The sequence below is a fragment of the Tamandua tetradactyla genome, chromosome 17 (genome assembly GCF_023851605.1).
Source record: "Tamandua tetradactyla isolate mTamTet1 chromosome 17, mTamTet1.pri, whole genome shotgun sequence".
In the NCBI taxonomy this organism is placed as follows: domain Eukaryota; kingdom Metazoa; phylum Chordata; class Mammalia; order Pilosa; family Myrmecophagidae; genus Tamandua; species Tamandua tetradactyla.
Genome location: NC_135343.1, coordinates 18,594,316 through 18,621,272, shown reverse-complemented (window position 1 = coordinate 18,621,272; position 26,957 = coordinate 18,594,316). Strand labels below are relative to the sequence as shown.

General features: G+C 36.3%; 2 protein-coding genes across 5 annotated transcripts in view; one reads left to right on the top strand and one right to left on the bottom strand.

The window, feature by feature from the left end:
* Positions 1-6,182, bottom strand: part of CRIPT (CXXC repeat containing interactor of PDZ3 domain) — a 39,247-nt gene extending 33,065 nt beyond the window's left edge. For 2 of the 3 annotated variants that reach the window (XM_077134146.1, XM_077134145.1), the window contains exon 1: positions 6,046-6,182. In XM_077134146.1, coding sequence (XP_076990261.1) covers positions 6,046-6,061 — 16 coding nt within the window. In that variant the 5' untranslated portion in view covers positions 6,062-6,182. The remainder of the gene's footprint in view (positions 1-6,045) is intronic. The other variant, XM_077134144.1, reaches the window with a different exon arrangement.
* Positions 6,138-26,957, top strand: part of PIGF (phosphatidylinositol glycan anchor biosynthesis class F) — a 34,505-nt gene continuing 13,685 nt past the window's right edge. The window contains exons 1-4 of one of the 2 annotated variants that reach the window (XM_077134140.1): positions 6,138-6,404; positions 8,099-8,342; positions 9,556-9,647; positions 10,671-10,787. In XM_077134140.1, coding sequence (XP_076990255.1) covers positions 6,355-6,404; positions 8,099-8,342; positions 9,556-9,647; positions 10,671-10,787 — 503 coding nt within the window. In that variant the 5' untranslated portion in view covers positions 6,138-6,354. Of the gene's footprint in view, positions 6,405-8,094; positions 8,343-9,555; positions 9,648-10,670; positions 10,788-26,957 lie in introns of both variants that reach the window. The other variant, XM_077134141.1, reaches the window with a different exon arrangement.

Below are 26,957 nucleotides of genomic sequence, written 5' to 3'. Positions count from 1 at the left end.
TTACACTGTATATAAGAGAAGGTAGGCTTTAACAAATCCGTACCATTGCTGAATCATTATATTGATATTTCTTTTAGTCTCCAGTTCCTAAGAGTAGCTAGAAGTAAAAAACTAAAATGGTGGAATTGTAACCCACACCAAATTCTGAAATCTATCCTACAACTAATTGTTGCAATGTGCTTTGAAATGTATTGCTTTTTAGTATATATGTTATTTTTTACAAAAAAGAAAAAAAATTATTCTAGTCTCCAGTGTTTGGGAGCAGCTAGAAGGAAAAATCTGAAGTAGTGGACTGGTAACCCATAACAAACTCTGAAATCTGTTCTGTATCTACTTATTGAAGTGTTCTTTGAAAATCATTGCTTTTTTTTCCCTTTTCTTTGTATGTTATATTTAACAATAAAAAAGTTTAAGAAAAAGAATGGATAAAGCATGGCTCTTATCCTTTGATGCTAGCGCACAGGATTTAGTAAGAGTAAAATAAATACCTATTGTATTTATAGGTATGATGAAAAGGAAAGGTAAGAAAATGCAAGAGGGAAAGTCAGAATCAAGGTTCAAATTTCTTAGGTTGAGAAAGACCTGAACATTTTTATATGGATGAGGGAGCTAATTAAAGACTCCAGCGGAGATAATCACAAATAAAAGACCTGGAAGACGTGGTGTCATAGGTTGAACAGCATCCTCTCCACAAAAAAATTAAAATAAATTCATGTCTACTCAGAATCTCAGAAAGTGACCTTATTTAGAAATACTGCCTTTGTGGATGTAATTAACTAAGGATCTTAAGACGAGATTATCCTGGACTGGTATCTTTATAAAAGAAAGTAGAAGATGATTTCGACAAAGAGCGATATATACTAAAGAAGGCCATGTGAAGATAGAAGCAGTGATTGGAGTGATGTGTCCTAAAGCTCATGAATGCCAAGGATTGTGAGCAACAGTCAGAAGCTAGGACAGAGGCATGGGATGGTTTCTTCCTCATGGCCTTCTGATGGAAGCAACCCCGCCAACACCTTGATTTCAGACCTTTTCTCCTGGACTGTGAGTGAACATATTTCTGTTGCTTTAAGCAACCTGATCTGTGGTAATTTGTTACAGTAGCTTTAGGAAACTAATACAGGTGGGAAGGAATGAGAACAAAGACAAATGAGAAGAATTTACCTTGAATAAGGAAAAGAAAGGACGTAAGACATGGGTATAGTAAAAATAAGAAGTTGAGAATGTTTCCATCTGATAACCTCAATTTTCTTACAGCTGTAAGAAAGTATATGTCAACAGAGAATGAGTTTTATGAGGGTAGGGGAAGCTTAAAGTAACTGGAAGGACTGGAAGAGTCATGGGTGAGAGAGCTGACTAAAGATAACCAAAGGATTGATAAGCAATATTAAAGATCTCAGAGATTAGAAATCATGGCTTTTTAGCCATGAAGGGATAGACTGTGCAACTGTATCCCATGCATGGATACAGACTGAAGGGATACAGACTGTGCAACAGGACTGGATACAAAAACTCAGAAATGGACAGCACAATACTACCTAACTGTAATATAATTATGTTAAAACACTGAATGAAGCTGCATGTGAGAATGATAGAGGGAGGAGGGCCGGGACATATTGAAATCAGAAAGAAAGATAGATGTTAAAGATTGAGATGGTATAATCTAGGAATGCCTAGAGTGTATAATAATAGTGAAATATACAAGGTACAATTTTAAAAATGTTTTTGCATGAGGAAGAACAAAGGAATGTCACTATTGCAGGGTACTGAAAATAGACGGTAATTAATATTTTAAAATGTCATCTTCTGTGTGAGACTAAAGCAAAAATGTTTGTTACAAAATTTATATTTTGACTAGTGCATTTCCTAATATAACTTATGTAGATAGTTTGATTGAACACCATAAGTACTTGGAATCTCAGGTAGGACATGAGATTTTGTTGGTTTGTCCAGAGTGATGCCCCGATGAATCCCAGAGTGATTCGATCAGTGAGTGGAAAAGTATCTGCAAAGCCCCCTTTGGGGAGTGGTGAGAACGGGGAGAAATTCAACTTCCCCAAGTTGAATTCTTGATATTCTCACAAACAGTGTGGACAACCAAAGCTATAGGCAGAGCCCCCAGTCTTGGGGTTTGTTTATATGAAACTTAACCCCACAAAGGATAGGTCAAGTCTACTTAAAATTTAGGCCTAAGAGTCACCCCCAAGAGAGCCTCTTTTGTTGCTCAGATGTGGCCCCTCTCTCCAGCCAACACGATGAGCAGTCTCACCACCCTCCCCCCTGTCTACGTGGGACATGACCCCCAGGGGTGTGGACCATCCTGGCAGCATGAGACAGAGATCTTGGAATGAGCGGAGACTCAGCATCAAGGGATTGAGAAAAACCCTAGAGGGAGCTGAGACTTAGCATCAGGGGATTGAGAGAGCCTTCTCGACCAAAGGGAGGAAGAGGGAAATGAGACAAAGTGTCAATGGCTGAGAGATTCCAGAGTCCAGAGGTCATCCTGCAGGTTATTCTTATGCATCAAGTAGATATCATCTTGTTATTCAGGATGTAATGGAGAGGCTGGGGGGAACTGCCTGAGGGTGTGGAGCTGTGTTCTAGTAGCCATGTTTCTTGAGGATGACTGAATAATGATACAGCTGTAACAATGTATGATTGTGAGAACCTCGTGTCTGATGCTCCTTTTGTCTACCTTGTCGACAGACGAGTAGAACATATGGAATAAAGATGGATAATGGGGGGAACAAAAGTTAAAATAAATTTGGTTTGAAATGCTAGTGATTGATGAAGGCAAGGGGTAAGGGGTATGATAGGTATAATTTTTTTTTTCTTTCCTGTGTTCGTTTTATTTCTTTTTCTATTGTCTTGTTTCTTTTTCTGAGTTAATGCAAATGTTCTAAGAAATGATGAATATGCAACTGGGTGATGATATTGTGAATTACGGATTATGTATGTTGTTTTATTTTGTTTCTTATTTTTTTAATTAATTAATTAATTAATAAAAAAAGATCTCAGAGATTAGAAATCATGACTTTTTAGTGGCACCAACAGGTTCATTTGAGCAACTTTCCCCAGTAGTCCTTACTTACAGATAGGATCACTTAGCCAGAGGAGAGCCTAGAGGTAGGGAGAGCAGTTTGAGGGGGAAGAGAGCTGATGTTTCTATATTGGATCATATTAGTTTAAGTCAAATGATCAGGATCTTGTGGGAGACCTGGGTTCGTTTCTGGAGCCTGCACATGCCAAAAAATAGAAAGAAAAAAAAACACTGGATTCTCACTAAGGTACTGGAGTGGGAAATGGGAGGCTAGGGAAAATCTGAAGTATAGAATGGAAGTAAAATAAACAGAACATGGCAACACATTTGACTATAGGTTTACAGAGGGATGGGAGAATGGATATGAGTCAATTAAGGCTTCATGAATGGGTGACTGGTAGGATTGAGTCATTAAATGGTGGAGAAAAGGTACAAATTTGTAAACTATGATGATGAATTCAATCCTGCAAGTATTAAACTACCATATAACAACCAGGTCAATCTTCTCAGTATTGTCTGGGAAAAAATGCTCAACTGGTGCTTATGTAGGAGAGAAATCAAGGCTGGAGATGTAGATTAGATATTCATCTGCATAAGTATGTTACATGAATGAAAAAACTCTCAAAGAAAAAAGTAAAAAACGAGTGAAGAAAAGGTCAGAGTCAGATATGGGGAAACAACTACTTTAAGGGAGAAAGGAGAAATATGAAAACATGGCAAGCATAATGGTAAAGAAGCTTAGGAAGAAGTAAATTCAAAAAGCCTGGCAACATATCAAAGCTATAGAGGAATAGAGGAGGATGGAAAGAAGATCTTTGAACTTGATGACTAAGAGATCACCAGCAAACTTCGAAAAGTTCTTCCAGTAGTGTGCTAAAGTGAAAGTCAGTTTGTAGGGTAAGGTGGTAAGAAGCAATTGTGAAAATTTGGAGGCAACAAAGAAAGTATTTTTTAAAAATTACAGTAAAGGTTGCTTGAGAGTGTGGCTTTATGTACAAGAGAGATCTGAGCTTATTTATAAGGTAAGTGGAATAAACTGATAGACAGGAGATACAAAATAATATAAGAAAGAGGGTATATTTTATTGGAGGAACAAGATGACAGGAGGTTGAAAGGTATTGGACCAAAGTAACAATGAAGAGCCAGGCTTACAGAAGAGCAGAGAAGTAAAAAATAATACTAAAGAGAGAATGACCTTTATGACACACATCTTATTGCAGACCAAACAGGTATTTTATTTTAAGACCACAGCAGATCTTAGAGCCCAAATTATAATGAACCTTGAGAAATTAACTCTCATAATTTATCCAATAGCCTCAATTTCCCTGGGACAAAGCACTTACAGCGTAAGAGGCATTTACATGCAACAAGTGAAACCAGGTAGAATTCTTATTCTCTAAAAAGTTAAAATGTACAAAATTAACACAAATTACATGGAAGGACTAACCTACACATGTAAGAACTTCACAACACAAGATGAAAGACTGTAGGGCAGGTACATAATCTAAAAACGTTTCCAACACGTTCACTCAAAAAACAAACAAAACCAAAAAACTGCTTAAATGCAAGATGGGGAAGACTTAACATGCTTTTTGTGGTAACGGATTGTGGTGACGGACCGTGTACGACTCTGAAAACACAAAAAACATAATCACATATCTTAATTGGGTGAATTTTATAATATGTGATATATATCTCGACAAATTGGTTGTTGTTGCTCCTTTTTTAAGTTTACTGTGAGACAATATTGGTATAAAGTACAGTATCGAGAAAAGAAATGTATTAGTTCTACTCAGCCCCACGCAGAAAAGAGTAGAGTTCAATTCTGAGTCCCACACATTGGGGTGAAAGGAGGGAAGGGTGGTGGTGCATAATGGAAATTACCAATTTTATGTCCACACCCAGGCATTTTTATACCAAGCACTACTACATTATCTCATTTAATTCTCACAAAACTTTATGAATTATGTATTATTCTCATTTTTCTAAAAGAGTTAACTGGAGTCAAGAAATATTAAATAACTCATCCATTCCTATTCTTTTACCTAACATTAAGAACTGGGATTTAAACCCATGGATGTCTGTCTCCAAAGCTTTACAAAGAAAATGGATTATGTTTACTAGACAGTAACCAGAATGATAAGAGACTTGCAACCATGTCACAGGAAGAAAGATAAAGAGACAGATATGTTTAGCCTGAGAAAAGGAAGACTTGAGAATATGGCAGCGGTTTTAAAAAATAAAAAGAACCGTGAAATCAAAAAGCCATGAGATGTTTTCTGGCAAGCTCATTTGGATTAGAATCACTGGGTGGCAATTATAACAGGATAGATTTTCCTAAAAGTGAAAGACGTCTATATATACTGTTTTGAGGAGGGTCCCAAGACCCAGTCTCAATTCCGTAAGTATTCATGCAAGGAGTGTTTAAGACATTAGACGGGATGCTGAGTCGGGGCTTCTAGATAAAATATAGGATGTTCAGTTAAATTTGAATTTCAGATAAACAACGAATAAGGGTTTAATAAAGCACGTCCTAAATTTCGCATGGGACAAAACATTTACAGTAGTACGGGGCACCAAACGTGGCCAATAATACTTACATTATTACTTATACGAAATTCAAATTTAACTGGGCGTCTTGTGTTTTTATTGGCTAAATTTAGTTGTTCTAGGAGCGATTTATAAGATCCATTCCAACTCTGATAGTCTGTGAGGCGAGAAAGCCAGTCAAGAAGCTGGGGTTTGCGGTGAGACCCACAGCTGGGGGGAGGCAACGGAAATGGACAGGGAAGAGCAGAACTGAGACCATTCTGGAGGGAAAATAAATAGGACGATATGGGTCGCTGAAGGAGAGGTAAGAATGGTCAAGGGACAGGGAAGGAAGAAATAAGCTCGAATCAGAAACCTGTGGTAGAAGGAAATACAAAGAAAGGGCACAGGTCTAAAGGAAGTTCAGTTAGGTTCTCCTGGCCTCCATCTTCCGTATACGGGTCCCTTTAACTCACATTTCTCGCACACCATTCTCTTGCCGACGCTCCTCTTAGCGGAAGGAACTGTAGCAACTTGAAAATATAAACACTACAGCCGGGGAAGGATTCCTTTCCGGGTTACGTCAAACCACTTCCGGCCACTAAACCCTACGCTCCCTCCTATGCTATACCTGGGAAATAAAGCGGGAGGAATAAAGGCGACCGAGGGGGCGGGGCTAATTTATTTGCCCGCCTCTGCACTTTTGCGATTGGCTGTGCAACCTTGGGTCGCCGCCCACGCAACTCTGAGCCTGCGCCGAGGGTCAGGACCGAGAGTCTAACCTGATGGTGGGAGGCAGTATCCTCTCCTTGCCTTCCGCGGGCTGGAGAGTTAGGTAAGCCCAGCCGGACGCTTTCCGACACGCTTGCCTCCCGGGGTGCAAACAGCCCGAGCCAACTGCCGAAATGGGCGCGAGCTTCTGTGCACCCCGGCCCTCCCGCGCCCACCCTCCGCTCCAGCGCCACCCCTCGGGCGTGACCCGGGGACATCCCTAATGGACGGATCTTTCGGATCCGACTTTCTATCTCACTACATCAGTTTTCCCTTGTCTCCGTCACCTGTGCTTCTTGATTATTCCTCTCAGTGCTTTTCTCCCGGCTCACCCTCCCGCCACCTGAGGCTTGGGCAGGTCCCGAGCGAGCTGGTTTGGGGTGGGGCTGCAGGTGAAGGTCCGGCGAGTTTCATGTAGGCTCGTCTGGGAGCAGACCCAAGGGGCCTTTTCGCGCTGTAATGATGCCTGTCCATCTGGGCCGGGGCGGTGGCCTCCGGGTGGGGCGCTTGTCAGATGTTCTTACGGGCACGCTGGGTCCTTAGTTTCTCAGGAGGACCCACCCCCTCGTTTAAAATCTAGGAAAACACTTTTTCCACTCTCGTTCATTCACTCAGCAAACATTTTAGTTTGTGTACTGCTCGCTGATTAGATCCAAATCTTCTGACGTTGGGATGCTGAGGATGGCCCAAAATGATGGTGTTCGAAGGGGTACTGTTGAGAGAATATGTTCCTTCTCCGTTCATTAGCTTAGGGTAGAACCTGCGAAAGACCCTTCCCTTGATTCCCGTTGACGTCCGTTCTCTTCCCAGCTCTTGGTGTGATAGAGAGAAAGAGAAGCTAGGTTTTGGAATGACTTAAGCACGGAGCTTGTGACTTTGGGTGTCTCTTAACATAAGTTGGCCTGTTTCCTTATCAACAGTATATTTGCCTTTGAGCATTGTTATGAGGACTATATGAGAGCCTGTGTAAAGCTCTTAGATAAGTCCTCAGGTCACCCTTTTGCTCTCTCACAGTTCTGTCTGTGTGTATATAGGTGTGTCTTGAGTAAATTTTTTTCCTTCCATATACCTTCAACTTGTGATTGGAATCTAGAACCTATAACATCATTCTTTAAATATCCATAAAAGAAACGTTGTCATTTTGGTATTTCTGGAGCTGGGATCTATTAGTTTAGCATAACAGTCTTTGAACTCTCTTGATTGCACTGGCCACCGTTTAAGTATTCTAATGTGTACTTGGTGTCTTTTGGCACTTGCTAGAAGAAATGAAGTACCATCATGTTGGACAAAGGTCCACAGTGGTTAAACAAACAAAAAAAAAATCAGCAACTTGGCCAGAGTGCTTCATGGAGTTTCTAGTATGTATAGGTTTTATTTCTAATACTGGCAGATAATTTAATCCATGCAGTTTTGATCTCAGATTTTGGCAAAAGAACTGAAATGAATTGCTTAATTGGCCCCAGTACATGGCCATTTGCAAACATCAATCACAGATATTTAAGAAATTAGTAAATTCATCCTTTATAGGCTCTTGAGAACTCTTTGGGTAGAAGGGTGGGTACCATATCAAGAAAATCTAAGGTAAAATATAATGTTAAATCTAGTGTATTTACAAACCTTTCTGTATTCTGAAACAAATCCTTTATTGTCCACAGAAAATTTACTTTAGTTCATGGCTTGTTTGTAGGGGGTGGAACAATGGAAAAATGCATTATTGCACATGCTCTTTCATTAATTTAATTTTTTTTCATTAGATAGGCACCCAAGAAACACCATGAAAGAAACTGATATCAAGAGACTTTTGTATGTCCATCTTCTGTGCATATTTTCAGTTATCTTAAGCATCTTCATTCCATCATTTTTCTTGGAGAACTTCTCAGTATTGGAAACACACTTGACATGGTTGTGCATCTGTTCTGCTTTTGTAACTGCCATCAATCTAGTATTATACTTAACAGTAAAACCAAATGCATCTTCCAAAAGAAGTTCATTAACACACAAGGTAAGGCTTGTTTCTTGATAGCTAATTTTTGGATGCGGCTGGTATTTCTGTTAAAGAAAGAATAAAGTATTAGTCCAATTCTCATTGGTTTATTTACAGTGAGTAAAAGGAATATGATGTTCTTTTTTTCAAATGAGTAACTTATATACTGCTAAAAGCAATAAGTAAGAATCATTGTTTTATGTCCCAGTGAAGATAAATACATGTGGCAATTGTTTCTTTAAAATTTATTTCATTACAGTTTATTTTAATATATTTTTCCATTTCCAAAAGATACCTAACGGGCTTTTTCAGGAATTGTAAAAATAAGCTTCCAGGGCATTAAAACCCTCCTGAAGCATAATCTTATCAAAGGGATACATTGTTAATAAATGGACTTAAAATTCTTAAAAGCATATATATATATATATATATATATATATATATATATATATATATATATGTACACTCAACGGAGCTTCAATGGTAGCTCCGTTGTTTTAAACAACCGTCCTTGACTAAGCAGTACAGTTTTCAGATAATCTATTTTCTGGAATCTTGGTTAATTCATTCCTGTGTAACATGTTGACTGTTATTTTAAATTAATAAAGTCCTCAGTTAACGTTATTCAATAGTATGTTTAAGCTCTCTGTTAAATATCTTAAAACACCTTTACTGCCCTATGTTGAAAAAAGCTTAATGTGTATTTCCCCAGGTTAATTTGCAAACATGCAGGTCTTTTTGACTATGGGTTATATAGTAATGTGAATATGATTAGTGTTAGTATTTTGCTTTTTTGATTCAGTTTCCCTAGAAATTCTTTTTTTAATAAAAAAAAGTTGTAGCTCTTTTTATTCTGTAAATATTTTGTGTATTATTTTCTAAGCTACTCTTTATAATGACTGTATTTTGGTTTTCTTATATCCCGGCATTCTGTTACTAATGAATATTTTATAAATGCACACAAACCACAGAAAGAGAACCCTTTTTTGGCTCTAGTGTTGGGTGGGGGATAAATAGGGGGAAGAACTCACTTTCTGGCTTTTTTACAATGCTGTGTTGAATGCTGCATATGTAACTATACACAGAATATGTAATCTAACTCTTCAGTAAACCCCAATCCAAAGAACATTCAAATGTTCCATATATTATGAGAATAATTTATAGATAAAATACTAGAATTTCTATTTTTGGTGTTCTGTTGAGTCTTGAAATTATTCATTTCTTTTTTTAGGTATCCAGGTTTTTGAAATGTTGTTTCTACATTCTAATGTCATGTTTCTCCTTTCATGTAATTTTTGTTCTATATGGAGCACCACTAATAGAGTAAGTTGGAACGCTTTACTGTAGGGAAATTATATTTTAAAACCGTTTTAAAACTTTTATTTTAATGTTAAACAATGTGCTAACTCTGTTGGCAATAGAGAAAAACCATAGTGTGTTTTATTAGTGGATCAAGTCCAGCATTATTGTCCTTCTTTAGCAGTGTTGTCCTTCTTTAAAAAATCAATAATAGCTTATTTCATTCAATTCTTCAGTTACCCAGTTACAGATTGGAAGGTGGTAGTGATGTAATTATAACAATTGAAGTGTGGCCCTTAGAGCCTCTAAGGAGACCTAATATAATGATGTATAAAAGTTAGTTATAATTAAGCATATCACTTCTTGCTAAATATAATACTCAAGTGCCAGAAAAGGATTAGTTTTCTTAAGGAAAGTCAATAGATTCCTAATTTTAAATTAGTGTAAACCAAATTCATGAATATTTCTTACGTAATGTTCATTACAGTTTGTGATTAATGATCATGATGAAATGATCAATGTGATACACACGCGTGTGTTTGTGTGTATATACTTATATATGTATAGTTCTACACAATTATGTATATACTCACTAGCAGGCTATTTCCTGGAAAAGAAACAACAAAACCTCTGTAATGGGGCGTGGTGATTCCTGTCTAATCCATTTTAGAGTAAAGTGAATGTCTAGAGCAGTGGTTCTCAAACTACTGTTCTTGAACCAGCAGCAAAAACATTTTGTAGAACTGCAAATTTTCAGGTTCCACACAGAAACTCTAGAGGTGGGGCTCCCCATTCGTTAGTGTGTCCAGCTCTCTGGGTGATTCTAATGTAAAGTGAAATTGAATTACTTGTCATGTAGTAAATTCCATAGACTGTGGAGGAAGAAACTTAATTATATAGAGATGAAGTTTCTTGCAATAAATGGCCAGTCTCAGTAAGACTATTTAACATGTCTGAAATCTGTCATTAAAGCCAGATATTTGTTAGCTTTTGCTTTCTATGGCTTTGCATTTCAATAATAAAAATAAATTTTGTTTTCTTTTCTAGGTTGGTGTTGGAAACTTTTTTATTTGCAGTTTTATTGTCTACTTTTACTACTGTACCTTGTCTATGTTTGTTAGGACCAAACATCAAAGCATGGCTAAGAGTTTTCAGTAGGAATGGGTAAGTTTTAATTTTATATTGTAGTAATGTTTGAAATAAATTTTTTTAAAGTTTAGAAAGTATTTTTCTATTAATGGCAGCCTGCCAGTTATTTCCGTAAGTGTTACCCGGCACTTATGGTTTTTCTGGGAGGCCACCTTGTTTGGGGATGGAGGTAGAGAAGTAACAGTTTGCATTTGAGGGGAGGAGAGCAGTAGGCTCCACTCTAGCAGGATCAGCTGTGTGCTCAGTGTTGTGCTAAGCTCTATGTGGATTCCAAAGTATTAGCCCTGATTCTTTCCCTGAGGAACTTATATGTTCAAGGGAGAGGGATAAAGTGAGCAAATAATAGACTAAAATTGTGTTAAAAAAAAAAAAAAAGTGCCAAGGGATCAGTGACTACTAAGAATGGAGCTGAAATGGGGGGATGAGCCAGAAAAGACTTGGATCATGAATTTAGTAATTGGAGAGACCTAGGGGAAAGAGGACACTCCATTCTAGAGGAATGAATAAAAGCAAAACTAAAGTTAACCTGGTATTTTTGTGTGATTTGGAAGAGAACAGGCCAAGAAGAACAGGCAATGGAAACATGTGGGATAGCTTAACTCTAAATTACTGGCATTTTCCTTTTGAAATTAGTTATGTTTGTTCCCCTATAGAACCGTGTTTTGGTTAAAACAACAAAACAAAGGAAAACTCACAACACTTTTTATTTTGAAATACTTTCCAACCTACCAGGGCAGTTACAAAAATTATACAAACCCCTACAGAGAACTCCAATATATCCCTGTTCCCCCTGATATCCATTTCCATCAATTTTAACATTTTGTCACATTTGCTGTATTCTATCCATCATTCTATCACTTTATCTATCTCTCTATCCATGTAGCTATATATCTGTCTCTTTATCAATCCATTTTCTGAACACTTGAGTGTAGATCGTATTCATCATGCTCTGTGAACCCTTAATATTGCCACGTACATTTCCTAAGAACAAGGATATTCACTTACATATCTGCCTTAAGTGTAATTTTCAAGTTCAAGAAATTTAACATGGATATAAAGCTTGAAGGCTATCTTCCATTTCTTTCATATGTCCAATGTCATATTCTTCTGAGCTGTCTCTTCTTTGTTGGAGCCCATCCACGGTCATGTATTGCTTTTAATTGTCATTGTCTCTTCAGCTCCTTGCTCTTTTTTACATTTTTTTTATAATGGAAGCATGTATACAATATAAACTCTCCCATTTCAGCTACCTCCAAGCATACTGTTCAGTGGGATTAATCACATTCACTGTATTGCAGTATCCTCACCACCTTCTGTTACTAGAACTTTCCCACCTCCCCAAACAGAAACCCAGCACCCATTTTGCATTAATTCCCAGTTCGCCTTTCCCCCTACTCCCATCCCTGGTAACCTTTACTCTTTATTTTTTCACATGGGCAGGCACCAGGAATCAAACCTGGGTCTCTGGCATGGCAGGCGAGAACTCTGCCTGCTGAGCCACTGTGGCCTGCCCAATCTATACTCTTGATTTCCGTCTTTTGCATAATTTATGATATTTCTTTATAGTTACCATGAGACCTAATGTTAAAATCCTAAATCTTTTAACAATCTAATTTGCTTTGATGCTAATTTAACTTCAGTAGCATACACACATTATATTCCAGTATCCCGCTGCCCCCTCACCTTTATATAGTTCTTATCATGAATTACGTGTTTATATATTTTGAGTTCTAAACCATTGATTTCTCATTATGTTTTATGCATTTGTCTTTTACATCCTGTAGGAAGTAAAAAGCAGAATTACAAACCAAAAATACAATAGGGCTGGCATTTATATTTATCCCAGATGTTGCCCTTACTATAGATCTTTATTTCTTCATTGTCCTTTCCTTTCAACTGTAGAACCCTCTTTAATATCTCATGGAAGGCCAGGCTAGTGGTGATGGACTCCCTCAGCTTTTGCTTATCTGGGAATATGTCAGTCTCTCCCTCATTTTTGAAAGATGACTTTGCTGGATATAGAATTCTTGGCTGGCAATTTTTAGCTGTCAGCACTTTAAAAATGCCGTCCCACTGTTTTCTTACCTCCGTGGTTTCTGGTGAGAAACTGGCACTTACTCTTATTGAGGCTCCCTTGTACATGACACATTACTTCTCTCTTGCAGCCTTCAGAATTCTCTTTTTATCTTTGGCATTCGGCATTTCGATTATGATATGCTGCCATATGATCTGTTTGGATTTATACTGTTTGGAGTTTGTTGAGTGTCTTGGATATGGATATTCATGCCTTTTGTTAAATTTGAGAAATTGTTAGCCGTTATTTCTTTGAATATTCTCTCTTTCCCTTTTATTCTTCTCCTTCTGAGACTCTGTGGTGTGCATATTGGTATGCTTGATGGTGTCCCAAGGTGTCCCACAGATTCCTGGGTTCTGTTCCTTTTCTTGTCTGTTCCTCAGAGTGGATGATTTAAATGGTCTAATCTTCAAGTTCACTGATTCTTTTTTTTTTTTGCCAGGTCCAATCTGTCATTAAACCCCTCTTGGGAATTTTAAATTTCTGTTACTATGGCCTTTAGCTCCATTTGACTCCTTTTTCGAAATTTCTGGCTCTTTTCATCTCTCATTTCCCTGATTTCCTTTAGTTCTTTGTCCATGTTTTCCATTAGCTCTTTGAGCATCATTAGCACCATTTTTTAAAAGTCATCTGTTATGTCCCATGTCTGGTCCTCCTCATTGATGATTTCTAATGCTTTAATTTTCTCCTTTACCTGAGTGTCACTTCCAGTTTTTAAATATGTCTTGTAATCTTTTCTTGAAGCCTGGACATTTTGATATTTTATGTTATTACTGGAATTTAGACTCTGAAATGTCTCCCTCAAACTAGTAACCACATAGTGTTACGACAGAGCTTCTCTTGAATGCCAGGAGCTAGCCAAGATTTAAAAAAGAAGGAAATAAATGAAACATGCCTTTCCCAGTCTTTGCAGATTAACCTGCACAAAGCATATGGGCCACCCCGATTCTTTCTGCACATGCTTCTTACACAGGCATATATGTGTGGCCCTAGGACACAGATACAGATGTCCCTTCCTCCCTCGGAAACTGGTTCCTCGTGGTCCTGGGCACTGCACTGTGTATCCCACAGCCAGCAAACCCTTGTCCTAGACAGCACAGTTTGACTGCTCTCTCACAGCATCCTGTAGGAGGGTTCTGTGAACTGCCGTCTACACTCGGGGCAAGTCCTGGGATAGTGAGTCCCTCAGACCACCACCAGACAGATTGGGCCAGACAAATATGTTTCTGGTAGGTATGCAAGGTAATTCTGCTCCCTCTAGAACCTGGACCAGGAATTCACGCACTGGGAGGGTGGGTCAGATAGAAGTTCCTATTACTTTAACTGTTTTCTGGAGCTTTGAGATGTTTCTGCCAGTTCTTGCTGGTCGTTCAAAGTTTCTCTTGGAGGGCGGGGGGCGGGGAGGCACTGGGGAACAGAGTCCTGAAGTGTCTCACTTTGCCATCTTGATCGGGGCGGGGATCTCAGAACTATCTTTTAGTATTCATAAAGTCTTCAGAAAACCAAAGTGTAACAATTGAAAACTCTTTTTCCCCACAGTGGTACCATAGCATCCCAAGTGGATTAATTTCTTTTAGCATTTTAGTTTGAAATTTTTAAACATTGAAAACCGGTTGAGACATAATAGTATTTTAAATACCTTTTTGGTTTGGATTGGTTTATCCAGCTTTGAATTCTCTGTTTGGTAATAGCATTAAAGGTATATTTGGGGAAGACATTGTCATTTGTGGTTTTTTTTTTTTTTTTTTAAAGGAAAGACAGAGAGAAGGAAGGAAGGATAGAAGGAAGGAAGGAAGGAAGAAAGGGAAACATTTTTAAACATTTTCTTGTTTTATTGTATTCTGTTTCTCCGTTTTTGTTACATGGGCTGGGGCCGGGAATCGAACCGAGGTCCTCCGGCATAGCAGGCAAGCACTTTGCCCGCTGAGCCACCGCGGCCCGCCCTCATTTGTGGTTTTTACAGACAATTCTGTTCTTGATGTGTCACTGTATTTCAAAAAATCAGTAAAATTGGACAATAAAAACCACAGGGCTTATGGGAAAGGTGGGGTTAGGGAAAAACATTCAACAATTTCATCATTGACACATTAAAAAAATAGAAACTTAATAAAAAGCTAACATTTTAACAGATGTCAAATAATTAAGAAATACATCAATGCTAAAATAAATATGGCACTTTTCCTTGGAAAAGACTCAAAGTTTGCTTGTGGAAGTGGGTGTGAGAATGTTGCCTCTTTTGACTTATTTTGCAGTGGTGCAAGGAGGGTTGTCTAAAATCTGATGGTAAGTTAATACCAGATGTGAATGGGTATCATTCATAACTCTCCTGATAAACAAGTAGATGATAGTTTTTTTTTAATAGCAGCATTTTTGAGATATAATTCACATACGAAAAAATTCATTCTGTAAAGTGTATAATTCAGTGGTTTTTAGTGTATGCATAGAGTTGTGCAACCATCACTGCAGTGAATTTCAGAACATTTTTATCACCTCAGAAAGAAATCCTGTACCATTTAGCTATCACCTCTTAGACCCTCATCCTTACATCCCACTCCCACGCTACCCTCAGTCCTAATCAACCATTAATGTACTTTCTATCACTATAGATTTGCCTCATCTGGATGTTTCATATGAATAGAATCATACAATAAGTGACTGGCTTCTTTCACTTAACATAATGTTTTCACCGTTCATCCATGTGTAGCATGTTTAGCAGTACTTCAATCCTTTTTTGGCCACATACATATAATATTCCATTGATTGGATATGCTACATTTTATTTATTCATTCATCAATTGATAGGCATTTCAATTGTTTATACTTCTTGGCTATTATGAATAATGTTGCTATAAACATTTATGTAAAGATTTTGGGTAGATGCATGTTTTAATTTCTCTTTAGTATATAGTATAGCTGTATAGTAACTTAATTTAATCACTTGAGGAACTACCATACTTTTCCAAAGCAGCTGAGCCATTTTATGTTTTCACCCACAGTGCATAAGTGTTGCAATTTATCCATTTCCTTGCCAATGCTTGTTATCTGACTTTTGTGTTACAGCCATCCTAGTGATTGTGAAGTGGTATTTTGTTGTGGGTTTGATTTTTTTTTGATGGTACTAATGATGTTGAGCTTGGTTTTGTGTGCTTTTTTTGGTCATTTGCATATCTTCCTTGGAGAGATGTCTATTCAGTTCCTTTGTCCATTTTTAATTATGGTGTTTTTTGTTGTTGGATTTTAGTACTCTTGATATTTTCTGTACACAAGTCCCCTATCAGATACATGATTTACAAATATTTTTCTCCCATTCTGTGAGTTATCTTTTTACTTTTTTGATTATGTCTTTTGAAGCACAAAAAATTGTTAATTTTGATGAACTCCAATTTATTTTTTTCTTTTGTGGCTTGTGTTTTTTGATGGCATATCTAAGAATCCAGGTCATGAAGATTTTCCCCTATTTTTTTTCTAAGTATTTTGTAGTTTTAGCTCTTACCTTTAGGTCTTTGATTCATTTTTCTTTATATATATTTCTTATTGTGAAATATAACAGATATACAAAAAAGCGGTGAATTTCAAAGTACATTTTAAAAAGTAATTAGAGAACAAATTTCAAAAAGTGTGGTATTGGTTATAGTTCCACAGTTTCAGGTATTTTCCTTTAGCTGTTCTAAGATACTGGAGACTTAAGAAACATCATTATAATGATTCAGTAGTCACACTCATTTCTTAAATCCTGTCTTCTTTTATAACTTATCCTTTTCCTTTGTTCCACCGAATCTTTAGGGATATTTGGGCAATGACCATTCTAACTTCTTCATGTTGAAAAGGGGTGTTGATATTATGAAGTGGGGATTGCAACTGGTTGATGTTCTTGGAGAGACTGGTAACTCTGGGTTTCAAGACTTATCTGGCCTAGGAACCATCTGGAGGTTTTAGGTTTCTGAAAGAATAAACTTAGTGAGTGAAACTTTTGTAGAGTCTCGGATACAACCCTGCATTTTCTTTACTTTAATACATTTTGAGTGAATTTTTAAGATGACAGGAGGTAAGGGTCCAACTTCATTCTTTTGAATGTGACTGTCCAGTTGTCCTAGCACCATTTGTTGAAAAGACTATTCTTTTCCTATTAAATGGTTTTGGCCACCCTCTTGAAAATCAATTAACCATAGACATATGGTTTTATTTCTGGACTCTATTCCATTTCATTGATCTATGTATCTGTTGTTAATGCCATCACCACATTCTCTTGATTAGCTGGTAGATGTTAGAAGAGTGTGTATGTTTTTTGTATTCCTACCTTGCCGGGTGCAGCTTTTTTGTGTTCACCTTCTGCTTCCCACAAACAAAATCATTAAAATTGTTCCTGGATGCATCAATCAAGTTGGAACAAATTTGCATCTCCAAAACAAGCATATGAGATACACTGATAAAACATAGGTTATCTATGGTTAGGGGATCTGAGAAACTGAGCTACAGGGTGAAAGGGAAAATTTCCACTTAATATCCTTTTGTATCTTTTGAATTTTGAACCATATTAAAATATTACCTAATAAAAATGAAAATTATAATGAGTTAGAATTGTTAGTACTTAAGTTACTGTTTGGTTATTGAAAATTTTGTCTATATCAACGAGGTGCTAGATTTCTTTGATGCCACCTAACCTTTAGTGGACTGCAGAAATTATCCTTCTAAACTTCCCAACATATAACCAGAGAACAGTTCAGTTATTAGAGAATTATAGCTAAAAATAATCAGTTCATAATACAAAGCCTTTTATCTGTTTCAAACATGGCATGAAACAGTAACAATGTTAAAAGTACTCTAATATTTATTTTTTAAAGCATTTTTATATAAGAGGTTGAGCTGGGGCATGAATCCAGACCATCTGTTGATAGAGAAATGAGAAGACTCCAGTAATTGAGGGTCAGAAAGCAGGTTCCAGCCCTGACTTCAATACTTAGTGGGCAAGTGATATTGGATAAGTTCTAACCTCACAGATCCTCATATGTAATATGGTTAGAATAAAAGTAATGTAAACGTTGCAGAATTATTGTCACACTGAATGAGATAATGAATGAAATAAAAAAGAAGGTACTCAGGAAAGATTGGTAAGTGGATTAACAAATATCAGAGGGCATTTTTATATTTCATATCTTCAGTCCTGACTGTAATTTGTCTCAGTAACTCTTCCTGGGTTAGGTAATAGATAAAGGTATACAGTTTGATAGCCTTGAAGGACTAACAGTTTTTTCAGTTCATTTAGCATGAAGTTTATTTGAATTTTGCAGTGAGAGGGAAACATAAGTCCTTATGCCTCCATTGTACATCAGTGATAGTTCGGTTTCTTAGCACTTTTTTTTTTTGGCATGGGCAGGCATTGGAAATCAAACGCAGGTTTCTGGCAAGCCACGGTGGCCTGCCCTCTTCCTAGCACTTTTATCATACTTCAAGAAATTAGCATATAAAGCATGTTAAACTTTGAGTGATCTAGGAAATAATTAATTTGATAAACTTGTTTAATTTTAGAACTGTACCTTAAATGTTCATTATTATACAAAAGGTTATTATTATTATTTTTTTAATCAAAGGTCTGGTGGTTTTGTAATGATAATGTGAAATACCCACAAAAACAATTATTCATACAGTTAATATTATACACATTGATTAACAATTTTAATTTCAAAGATTTCTACTAAGGAGGCTTATAAAGCATGTAAATATTTTATTTTTTTCCGGCTCAGTAATAAACTGAAACAAATTAAAGTTCTAATTTTAAGTTCTTAGGCTATAGTTCTAATTCATAAAAAGTACATCAAATACCTTTGGTTAAATTATTGATTGAAGATTTCAGATCTTTAAATATTTTTATCATTCATTCCATGCTTTATTATATAAAACATAGCAGATCTGTTTTTCTTTATTTGCAATCAGCCTTTTCAGTTTTGAAATACAACTAATTAGATGTTCAATGTGAACTGGCCAATTTTGAATTGGGATGACATTTCATTCAGTCCTGAATCATTATAAATGGGATATTTTTAAGAAGTACTATATCCCAATTGTAATGTATTTATTGGCATGTAAATAGAAAACTTAATATTGGATGGATTAAATAAGATGAAGACTGACTACTGAGAAACATGGAAGTTTTCCAGTTTGAAAGGATATAGGAATTACATCCCAGGAATAAAGGATGGATTCTTGTATTATGAGATTTCATACATAATTAACTGTTACTATTTTAACAAGATTTTTCCTGTAAATAAACTTAAGGTTGTTCCAGGAGAAAAAATAAAAAGAATTCTATAAAGAAACTTGAAGGTAGAAAAGTCGTTCACTTTCTTAAAATATTCTGCCATCTATTTGGTATACTTATTATTGAATATACTCAGTTTGTATTAGTTTAATTCAGTTTGTTGCTTCGGTGTTAATAATTATTGGGTTTGTTTTTATTATTCATAGGCTTTTTTTAAAGGGAAAATAATAACTGACTACTTTAAAACTATATTCTTGTTGAATAGTAATACTTTTGCTTTTTGACTGATCCGTTCTCTTTTGCTTTTATTTGAATGTTTAAGTAACAACCTGATCCCTTTTGGCAAACTGAAGAAATTGAGTTCCCGAAGAGAACTAAACATGAATCTGTGGTGACCTTGCCAAGGTGAAGACATTTGATAAGACCTGTTTGTGTAGATAAAAACAACAGGCCTCTTTTTGTCACCTTTGCATTAAGATGTATTTTTATTTTGAAAAACTACTGTGGGCATTACAAGTGAAAATATAGTGAAGCACCAAGGATTTATTTGTATAAAAAATAGAAGACAGGGCAGGCCATGGTGGCTCAGCAGGCAGAGTTCTCGCCTGCCATGCCGGAGACCTGGATTCAATTCCCAGTGCCTGCCCATGCACAAATAAATAAATAAATAGAAGACAAGATTTAGTAGGGTAGAAGGCATTTGTTCTAATATTCGTTCAGTGAGGAAGGGAAATGTTTATGTAAGAATCCTATGAACTATCATTAGCCACTAGGAGGAGTTGTAGGGCGTCTCTTCTTCAGGTGAAGAGACCAGTGGCTTTTATTTTTTAGATGAAGATCAAATCCATCTGTTGACAGTAGCCTGTCCAAGGTACAAGTGTTAACTTACATTGGGTACCTGATACTGTGCCTGCTACTCAAAATGGTCTATGTCAATTAATATTTGATACAATTAATTTGAGTCAGATAATTTGAACAGTTACTTGGAGATCATTGTCTTGAAGGTTGTTCCATAAAGTTGCTTTAGTCACTTTTTTAAGTTTGTTCACCTAGAATAGTGAGCCATTTATTGTTTTATTCTTAGCCCTATATGTATATATTGCTTAACTGAGAAGAAAGTAAATCGTAACCATAGAATTCAATGAGTTTGTTATGGAAACCTATACAGTGAGAATAAACCAATGTCAGTGCTGCTATAATAGAATTAATTGAAAGAAATTTACCTGTTTCATTTCTTTTTTATCCTGATTGTTTCTTTATTACAAAAGAATATTTATTGTGAAATTTCAAATAGAAAAACTAGGAAGTTAAAGATCCTAATAATTGTCTTTGGTCACAGATTTTATACGTTCAAGTTTTGTCTATGTATATAACATGTATGTAATTTTGAAACCTATGTATATAACATGCATATAATTTTTAAACAAAAATGGTTATACTAGTCCCTGTTTTATAACTTGCTTTTTTCCCACTTATTGTGTATGTGTGTACAATCTGCCTCTTCTTTTATAGTATCCTTAGTGCATCTTCATCTATAAATAACAGAAAACTTCTGGTTTGAACAGTAGGGAAGCTGATTATCTCACGTAAGAGAGGTTGTGGAAGTGCTAGTTAGTCAGAATATGGCTGTGCTTCGCACTGATTCTCCTGGTTTTTATCCTTGGGCTAGTAGTGAGATGGAAGCAACTTCTTCTCTTCCTTGGTTTTTTCTAAACTAATCATTGGAAAGAGAATGGAATCGCCGTGAATGAACTAGTCTAATTCTCAAAGATGAGATGACTGTGAGGCAATTAATCATTATTACTAGTATTGCATGTACCATGATTTATTTAACTCACCTACTGAAGGTTACCAATTTTTTCATGATTATAAATAATGTTGTTATGAACATCTTTGTGCCATATAGTTTTGTGTACTTGTAGAAGAGTTTTTATAGAACAGACTCCTGGAGTAGAGTTCCTAGGTCAAAAGGAACATGTGTTTAAAAGCTTGATAGACACTGCCAAACTTTCCTTCAACGTTGTTCCTATATTTACCCACTAACTGAGTGCCAGTTTCCCTGAATCCCCTTTTGGACTCTTTTCTTATTAACCAATCTCCTAGTGATGTTGCCTATTGGGGTTCTGCCATAAGGACAGATTGTGCTACAGAGGCTTCGTCGGATTTGTAATGGAATACGTAAGCGCTGGTCACAAATTTTTAAAATTTGATTTATGGAATTACCGTTTATTAAATTTCAGCTGGATGTTACTGATCAAATAGCAGAGTTAGCATTTCCCCTACTCTGCCTCCCTTCCTCCTTTCTTTCCTCCTGCCACATGCTACAGAAAACTGGATGGAAAATAACATCCTGTATATATATAAACAACATATACAAATATACAAAATAACATCAAAATGCAGTTTCAAAAGAGGAAAATTTGGTGCAAGTTAAGATCGAAAGATAACTCAAAGATAATTCACTTATTGTATCTGAGCAAATGGGTAGTCTGGGAAGTCTGAGTAGTCTGCCCATGTAAAAAGTTGAGCAGGATGAAAAGAAATACCTTAAAAATACTATAGGAAGAGGGGAAAAGGCATACAGAAGACAAAGAATCTAGCCTGGGAGAAAATGCTACCCAAAGAACAAAAACAAAAAGCAAAAATCTCCAAGCAGTTCACCGTGGAAAAACATATTATTAAGGTTGTGAATAAAATAAGAGCTCATCAATGAGATGATGAAATAATAAAAGAGGTAAAGAAGGAATTTGCAGAGTTAATGAAACAAATCAAGAATCCAAACCACACCATTACACCATTACATGTCATAAAATAGAAACATCAAGAAACATAGTAGACAAGTTAGAAAATTAAGTTCTAGTGTGTAAAAAAGGCTTGAGCAATTCAAAGTGAATGAGAGGTGGGACTGTGGGGGTGGAGGTGGAGAGAATAAAGTATTAGAGAAGAAATGATAGATATAGAGAAAAGACAAAGGAGACTCAAGGTAAGAATGGTGACTCATAAATACATAATGAAAAATAACTTAAAGATATGATAGAATAGTTTCACCAAATGAAGGTAGTAATCAATTTGGCCAAGAAATAAGCTCACCATACCAAGAGCCTATTTGGTTCAACCTCTTCAGGGACTAACGATTAAATGAAATTCTACATACTGAATGATAACCCTAACCCTTTTCCCCTGCTCAGCCGAGAATACCAGCATCAAGGCTTGTACCATCTAATAGAATATTGGAATATTCCTGGGGAAATGGTACAGGAGAAAAACCTGTGAATACTGATAATTTGGGTCCTCCAAGTAAAAGGATGGATCCCTATCTAGCCCCTGGTACAGCATGCCCATCTGTTGAATCGTCCTGCTCTTGCACAGTGAGCTTCCAATCAACATTTCATTTTTGTGTTTGGTTTTAAATAGCTCTATTGAGATATAATTGAATACCATAAAATTCACCCATTTTAAGTATATAATTTAGTGGTTTTTAATATAGTCACAGAGTTGTAAACCATCACCATAATCTAATTTTAGAATATTTTCATTACCCTTAAAAGAAACTCCATACTGATTAGCAGCATCTCCCAATTCCCAATCTTCCCTCTAACTTCTAGCCCTAGGCAACCACTGATACACTTTCTATGTATAGATTTTGCTTATTCTGGAATAATGTTTTAAGTAGAATGAGAAATGAAGAGTCACCAGACATTTGAGGGAGACTTTTAAAATGAAATACAGAAATCAAAATAACAAAAGGTTAATGGAAATAAAGGCAATATTAACAGAAAATAACTTTTAAAAACTTACACTTTTTTTTTTTTTTTGCATGGGCAGGCACTGGGAATCGAACCCGCATCTCCAGATAACTCTGCCTGCTGAGCCACCGTGGCCCACCTTAAAAACTTATACATTTAAAGAGGTAAAAGATAGTATATCCATGAAACATGAACAGGAGGCAATAGAAAGGAATATTTAGAGAACAAGAAAGGTCTTAGGAATTTAAGATACCATAGAAAAAATATTCAGCAGAAGTAAAGATAAAGTTGAGAAGATCCCTTAGTTGAATAAAAAGGTAAAGATAACGAAAATGGAGGAAAAAGATAAGAAATTTTGAGTTTTAGTTCAAGATCATAGTAGTTCTAGCAAAAGAGTAAGGAAAATATAGAAAATTCTTAAGGGATCTGGGTGGAAAAAAACAAAGTCATTAAATAAAAAATTTTCAAGAACTGAAGGTGCTGAGATTCTAGATGCTTTTTTTTTAAAAAGCATTTTTAGATAAGACATGTATATAAACCTATTGAAACTTATCTCTGATCATATTACTACCTTGATTTAAAATCTTCTGTGGCTTCTCTAGTTTCACATTTAAGGCTTTTCTAAAATCCTTACCCTATCTACCACAATAAAATAATATAAAATTTAAAAATTAAAAAATAATAATTCATACCACTAAGATGGCTGTAATAAAAGAGATAATAAGTGTGGGAGAGAATATAGAGAAATTGGAACCCTTATACGCTGCTTGTGGGAATGTAAATATTGCAGCTACTTTGGGAAACAATCTTGCAGTTCTTCAAAAGGTTATACATAGAGTTACCATATGACCTAGCAGTTCCATTCCTAGGAATATACCCTAGAGAAATAAAAACGCTATCCACAAATACACACAAATGTTACCCAAAAAGTTACATATAAATGTTCATAGCAGCGTTATTTTTAATAGCCAAAAAGTGGAAACAACTCAAATATCATCAACTGATGAGTTAAAAAAAAAAAAAAGATATATTCACCTAATGAAATATTATTTGGTAACAACAAGAAAAGTAAAACAGTATGCTAAGTGAAAGTCGCAAAGGATCACATATTGCACTATTCCATTTATATGAAATGGCAAGAATGGACAAATCCATAGAGACAGAAAATAGATTAGTAATGGCCAGGGACTTTGGGGAAGATGGGAGATTGAAATGGGGAGAGACTAGACTGTTAATGGGACAGGATTTCCTTTTGGACTGATGAAAATTTTCTAAAGTTAGATTGTGGTGATGGTTGTGATACTGATCCAAAGTGGTAGGTTCTCTGCTCAATGGGTTCAAATGACCAATTCCTGAGACACTGGGATTTCAAAGAGAGAAAGAATGTATTGCTAGCCATGAATCAAGAGATCAGACAGCCTATTGGCCTAAAAATCTGTCTTCCCAAACTGCAGAAATTCTGATAGTTTTATAGAATCAAAAGATGGGCAGGTCTTAGGGTAGTGAGCGCAATGGCTAAAATGATGAGATTAGAAATAATCTAATTATTAAGCATGCACAAATTGATTACATGCTTAGTCACAGAATGTATGTAAAAAAATGGCAGCTTTAAAATGATGTGATTTTTAGTGTTATAATAAGATATAGGTCACGTAAAGGTTAAAGTTTAAGCTTCAGACAGGCCACTTTTGGTGATCCAGCTCTGTCTATCAGGTAGCTTTGGATATGGGGTGGGTTAGCTCTGGGCTGACTCAAGGCCCTTCATTAATAAACACTCGAGACTGTCTTTAGTCATCATAAGACTCTAAAGTTGAAAAACAGGATAAGAGGGTGTAATTGAGGGTTAGTCACAAGGCTTTGATAACACATGATAAAGACTATATAGTTATACAATCATTATAAAAAAATGGAGGCAGCTGGATTAGTTCAGTAATTTCAGGTATTTCCCTCTGTCTATTCTAATATACTAGGAAGTAAAAAGAAATATCTATATAATGATTCAGTAGTCATAAACATCCCCTAAATCCTAACTTCTCTGTTATAGTTGTACAACTCTGAGGATACTAAAAACAATTGAATTGTGTATTTTAAATGAGTGAATTGTATGATATGTGAATTATACACAATAAAGCTGTTATTTTAAAAAGCCTAACTCTAACTAACTTTTCCAGCATTACTTTCCCTTCCTCTCCTTGGCCTCAGACAATTTTTTCTTTAATTTTTTTTTTATTTTATTTTTTTAAATACCAAAAACCACAAAGCAAATGCAAAGCAAATGCAAACATTCCTATTTTGATCATTCCATTCTACATATATAATCAGTAATTCACAATATCGTCACCTAGTTGCATATTCATCATCGTAATCATTTCTTCGAACATTTACATCTATTCAGAAAAAGAAATAAAACTAAATTTATTTTAACATTTGTTCCCCCTATTATTTATTTTTATTCCATATGTTCTACTCGTCTGTTGACAAGGTAGATAAAAAGAACATCAGACACAAGGTTCTCACAGTCACACAGTCACATTGTGAAAGCTATATCATTATTCAATCATCATCAAGAAACATGGCTACTGGAACACAGCTCTACATTTTCAGGCAGTTCCCTCCAGCCTCTCCATTACATCTTGAATAACAAGGTGATATCTACTTAATGCATAAGGACAACTCCAGGATAACCTCTCAACTCTGTTTGGAATTTTTCAGCCATTGACACTTTTGTCTCATTTCACTCTTCCCCCTTTTGGTCGAGGATGTTTTCTCAGTCTCTTAATGCTGAGTTTCAGCTCATTCTAGAGTTTTTCTCAATCCCTTGAGAAATCCTCAGCTCATTCTAGGATTTCTGTCCCACGTTGCCAGGAAGGTCCACACCCCTGGAAGTCATGTCCCACATAGACCGGGGGAGGGCGGTGAGTTAGCTTTCTGTGTTGGCTGGAGAGAGAGGCCACATCTGAGCAATGAAAGAGGCTCTCTTGGGGGTGACCTTTAGGCCTAATTTTAAGTAGACTTGACCTGTCCTTTGTGGGGTTAAGTTTCATATGAACAAACCTCAAGACTGGTCTCAGCCTATTGTTTTGGTTGTCCACACTGCTTGTGAGAATATCGAGAATTCAACTTGGGGAAGTTGAATTTCTCCCCATTCTCACCATTCCCTGAAGGGGACTTTGCAAATACTTTTCCACTCACTGATCAAATCACTCGCCTCAGCCAATTTTGCTTGTTATCTTTGCCTGTGGTTCTTTTTCTAATTCTGTCAAACACTACCAATTCTTCCAAATCCAGCAAATTTCCGCAAAACAGAAAAAATAAGGTCCTCCCAGAAGAAAGTGAACTCTGTCCTCAACCTCTTGTCACACTTCTTTATGTGTCCAGAAGCATCACCTTATGTATTGTCATAAAGAGGAGTTGCATTTTAAGTGGAGGCTAGTCAACATTTGTCAACCACAGATAGTTGAACATTACCCTAGAAAATCCTTTAACTGCCTGAACAATGCAGTAGAGTTCTCTCTGTGTTCATCTTGGTCACTTTCTTTCCCCTCCAAGAATGGAACAGACCTCTGTTCTGTTGAATGCTAGTTGAAGAAATTGACTTACACTTATAGATGTTATATAAAATTAAAAGGAGCAATAAAAATAAAGTTCAGCAATAACACAGATGTGGATATATGGTGATTGGCTCCCAACCTCATCTTGGCCCCGGTTCTCAGTGGCAACAAGCAAAAGCTTTTATCTTGGGTAGGTGGGGATGTGAGATGGATGGGTAGTAGAGGGATTGCTTTATAAACAGACTTGTGATCCTTTGGAACTTCTTTAAGGCAGTGCACATTTTGTGTGCAATAATTGGTCTGTTTCTAATGAAAGAAATTATCTAATAAAATAAATGTTTCCCTTTTTTTCCACACACTGGCTGGAAGTTACTGCTTTTGATTAACTCTGTATAATTCAACCCTGCATTTTAAGCATCTCAGTGTTTGGACCCTACTTACTGCATTGTGGTGGACCAGACTCATGCTCCAGACAACTAAGTGTTCATACTATGAGGGGCAGACTGAGACCAAGTTCTGCTAAGAGAATGGCAGAATTTGTCTTTCCCTTTTACACTC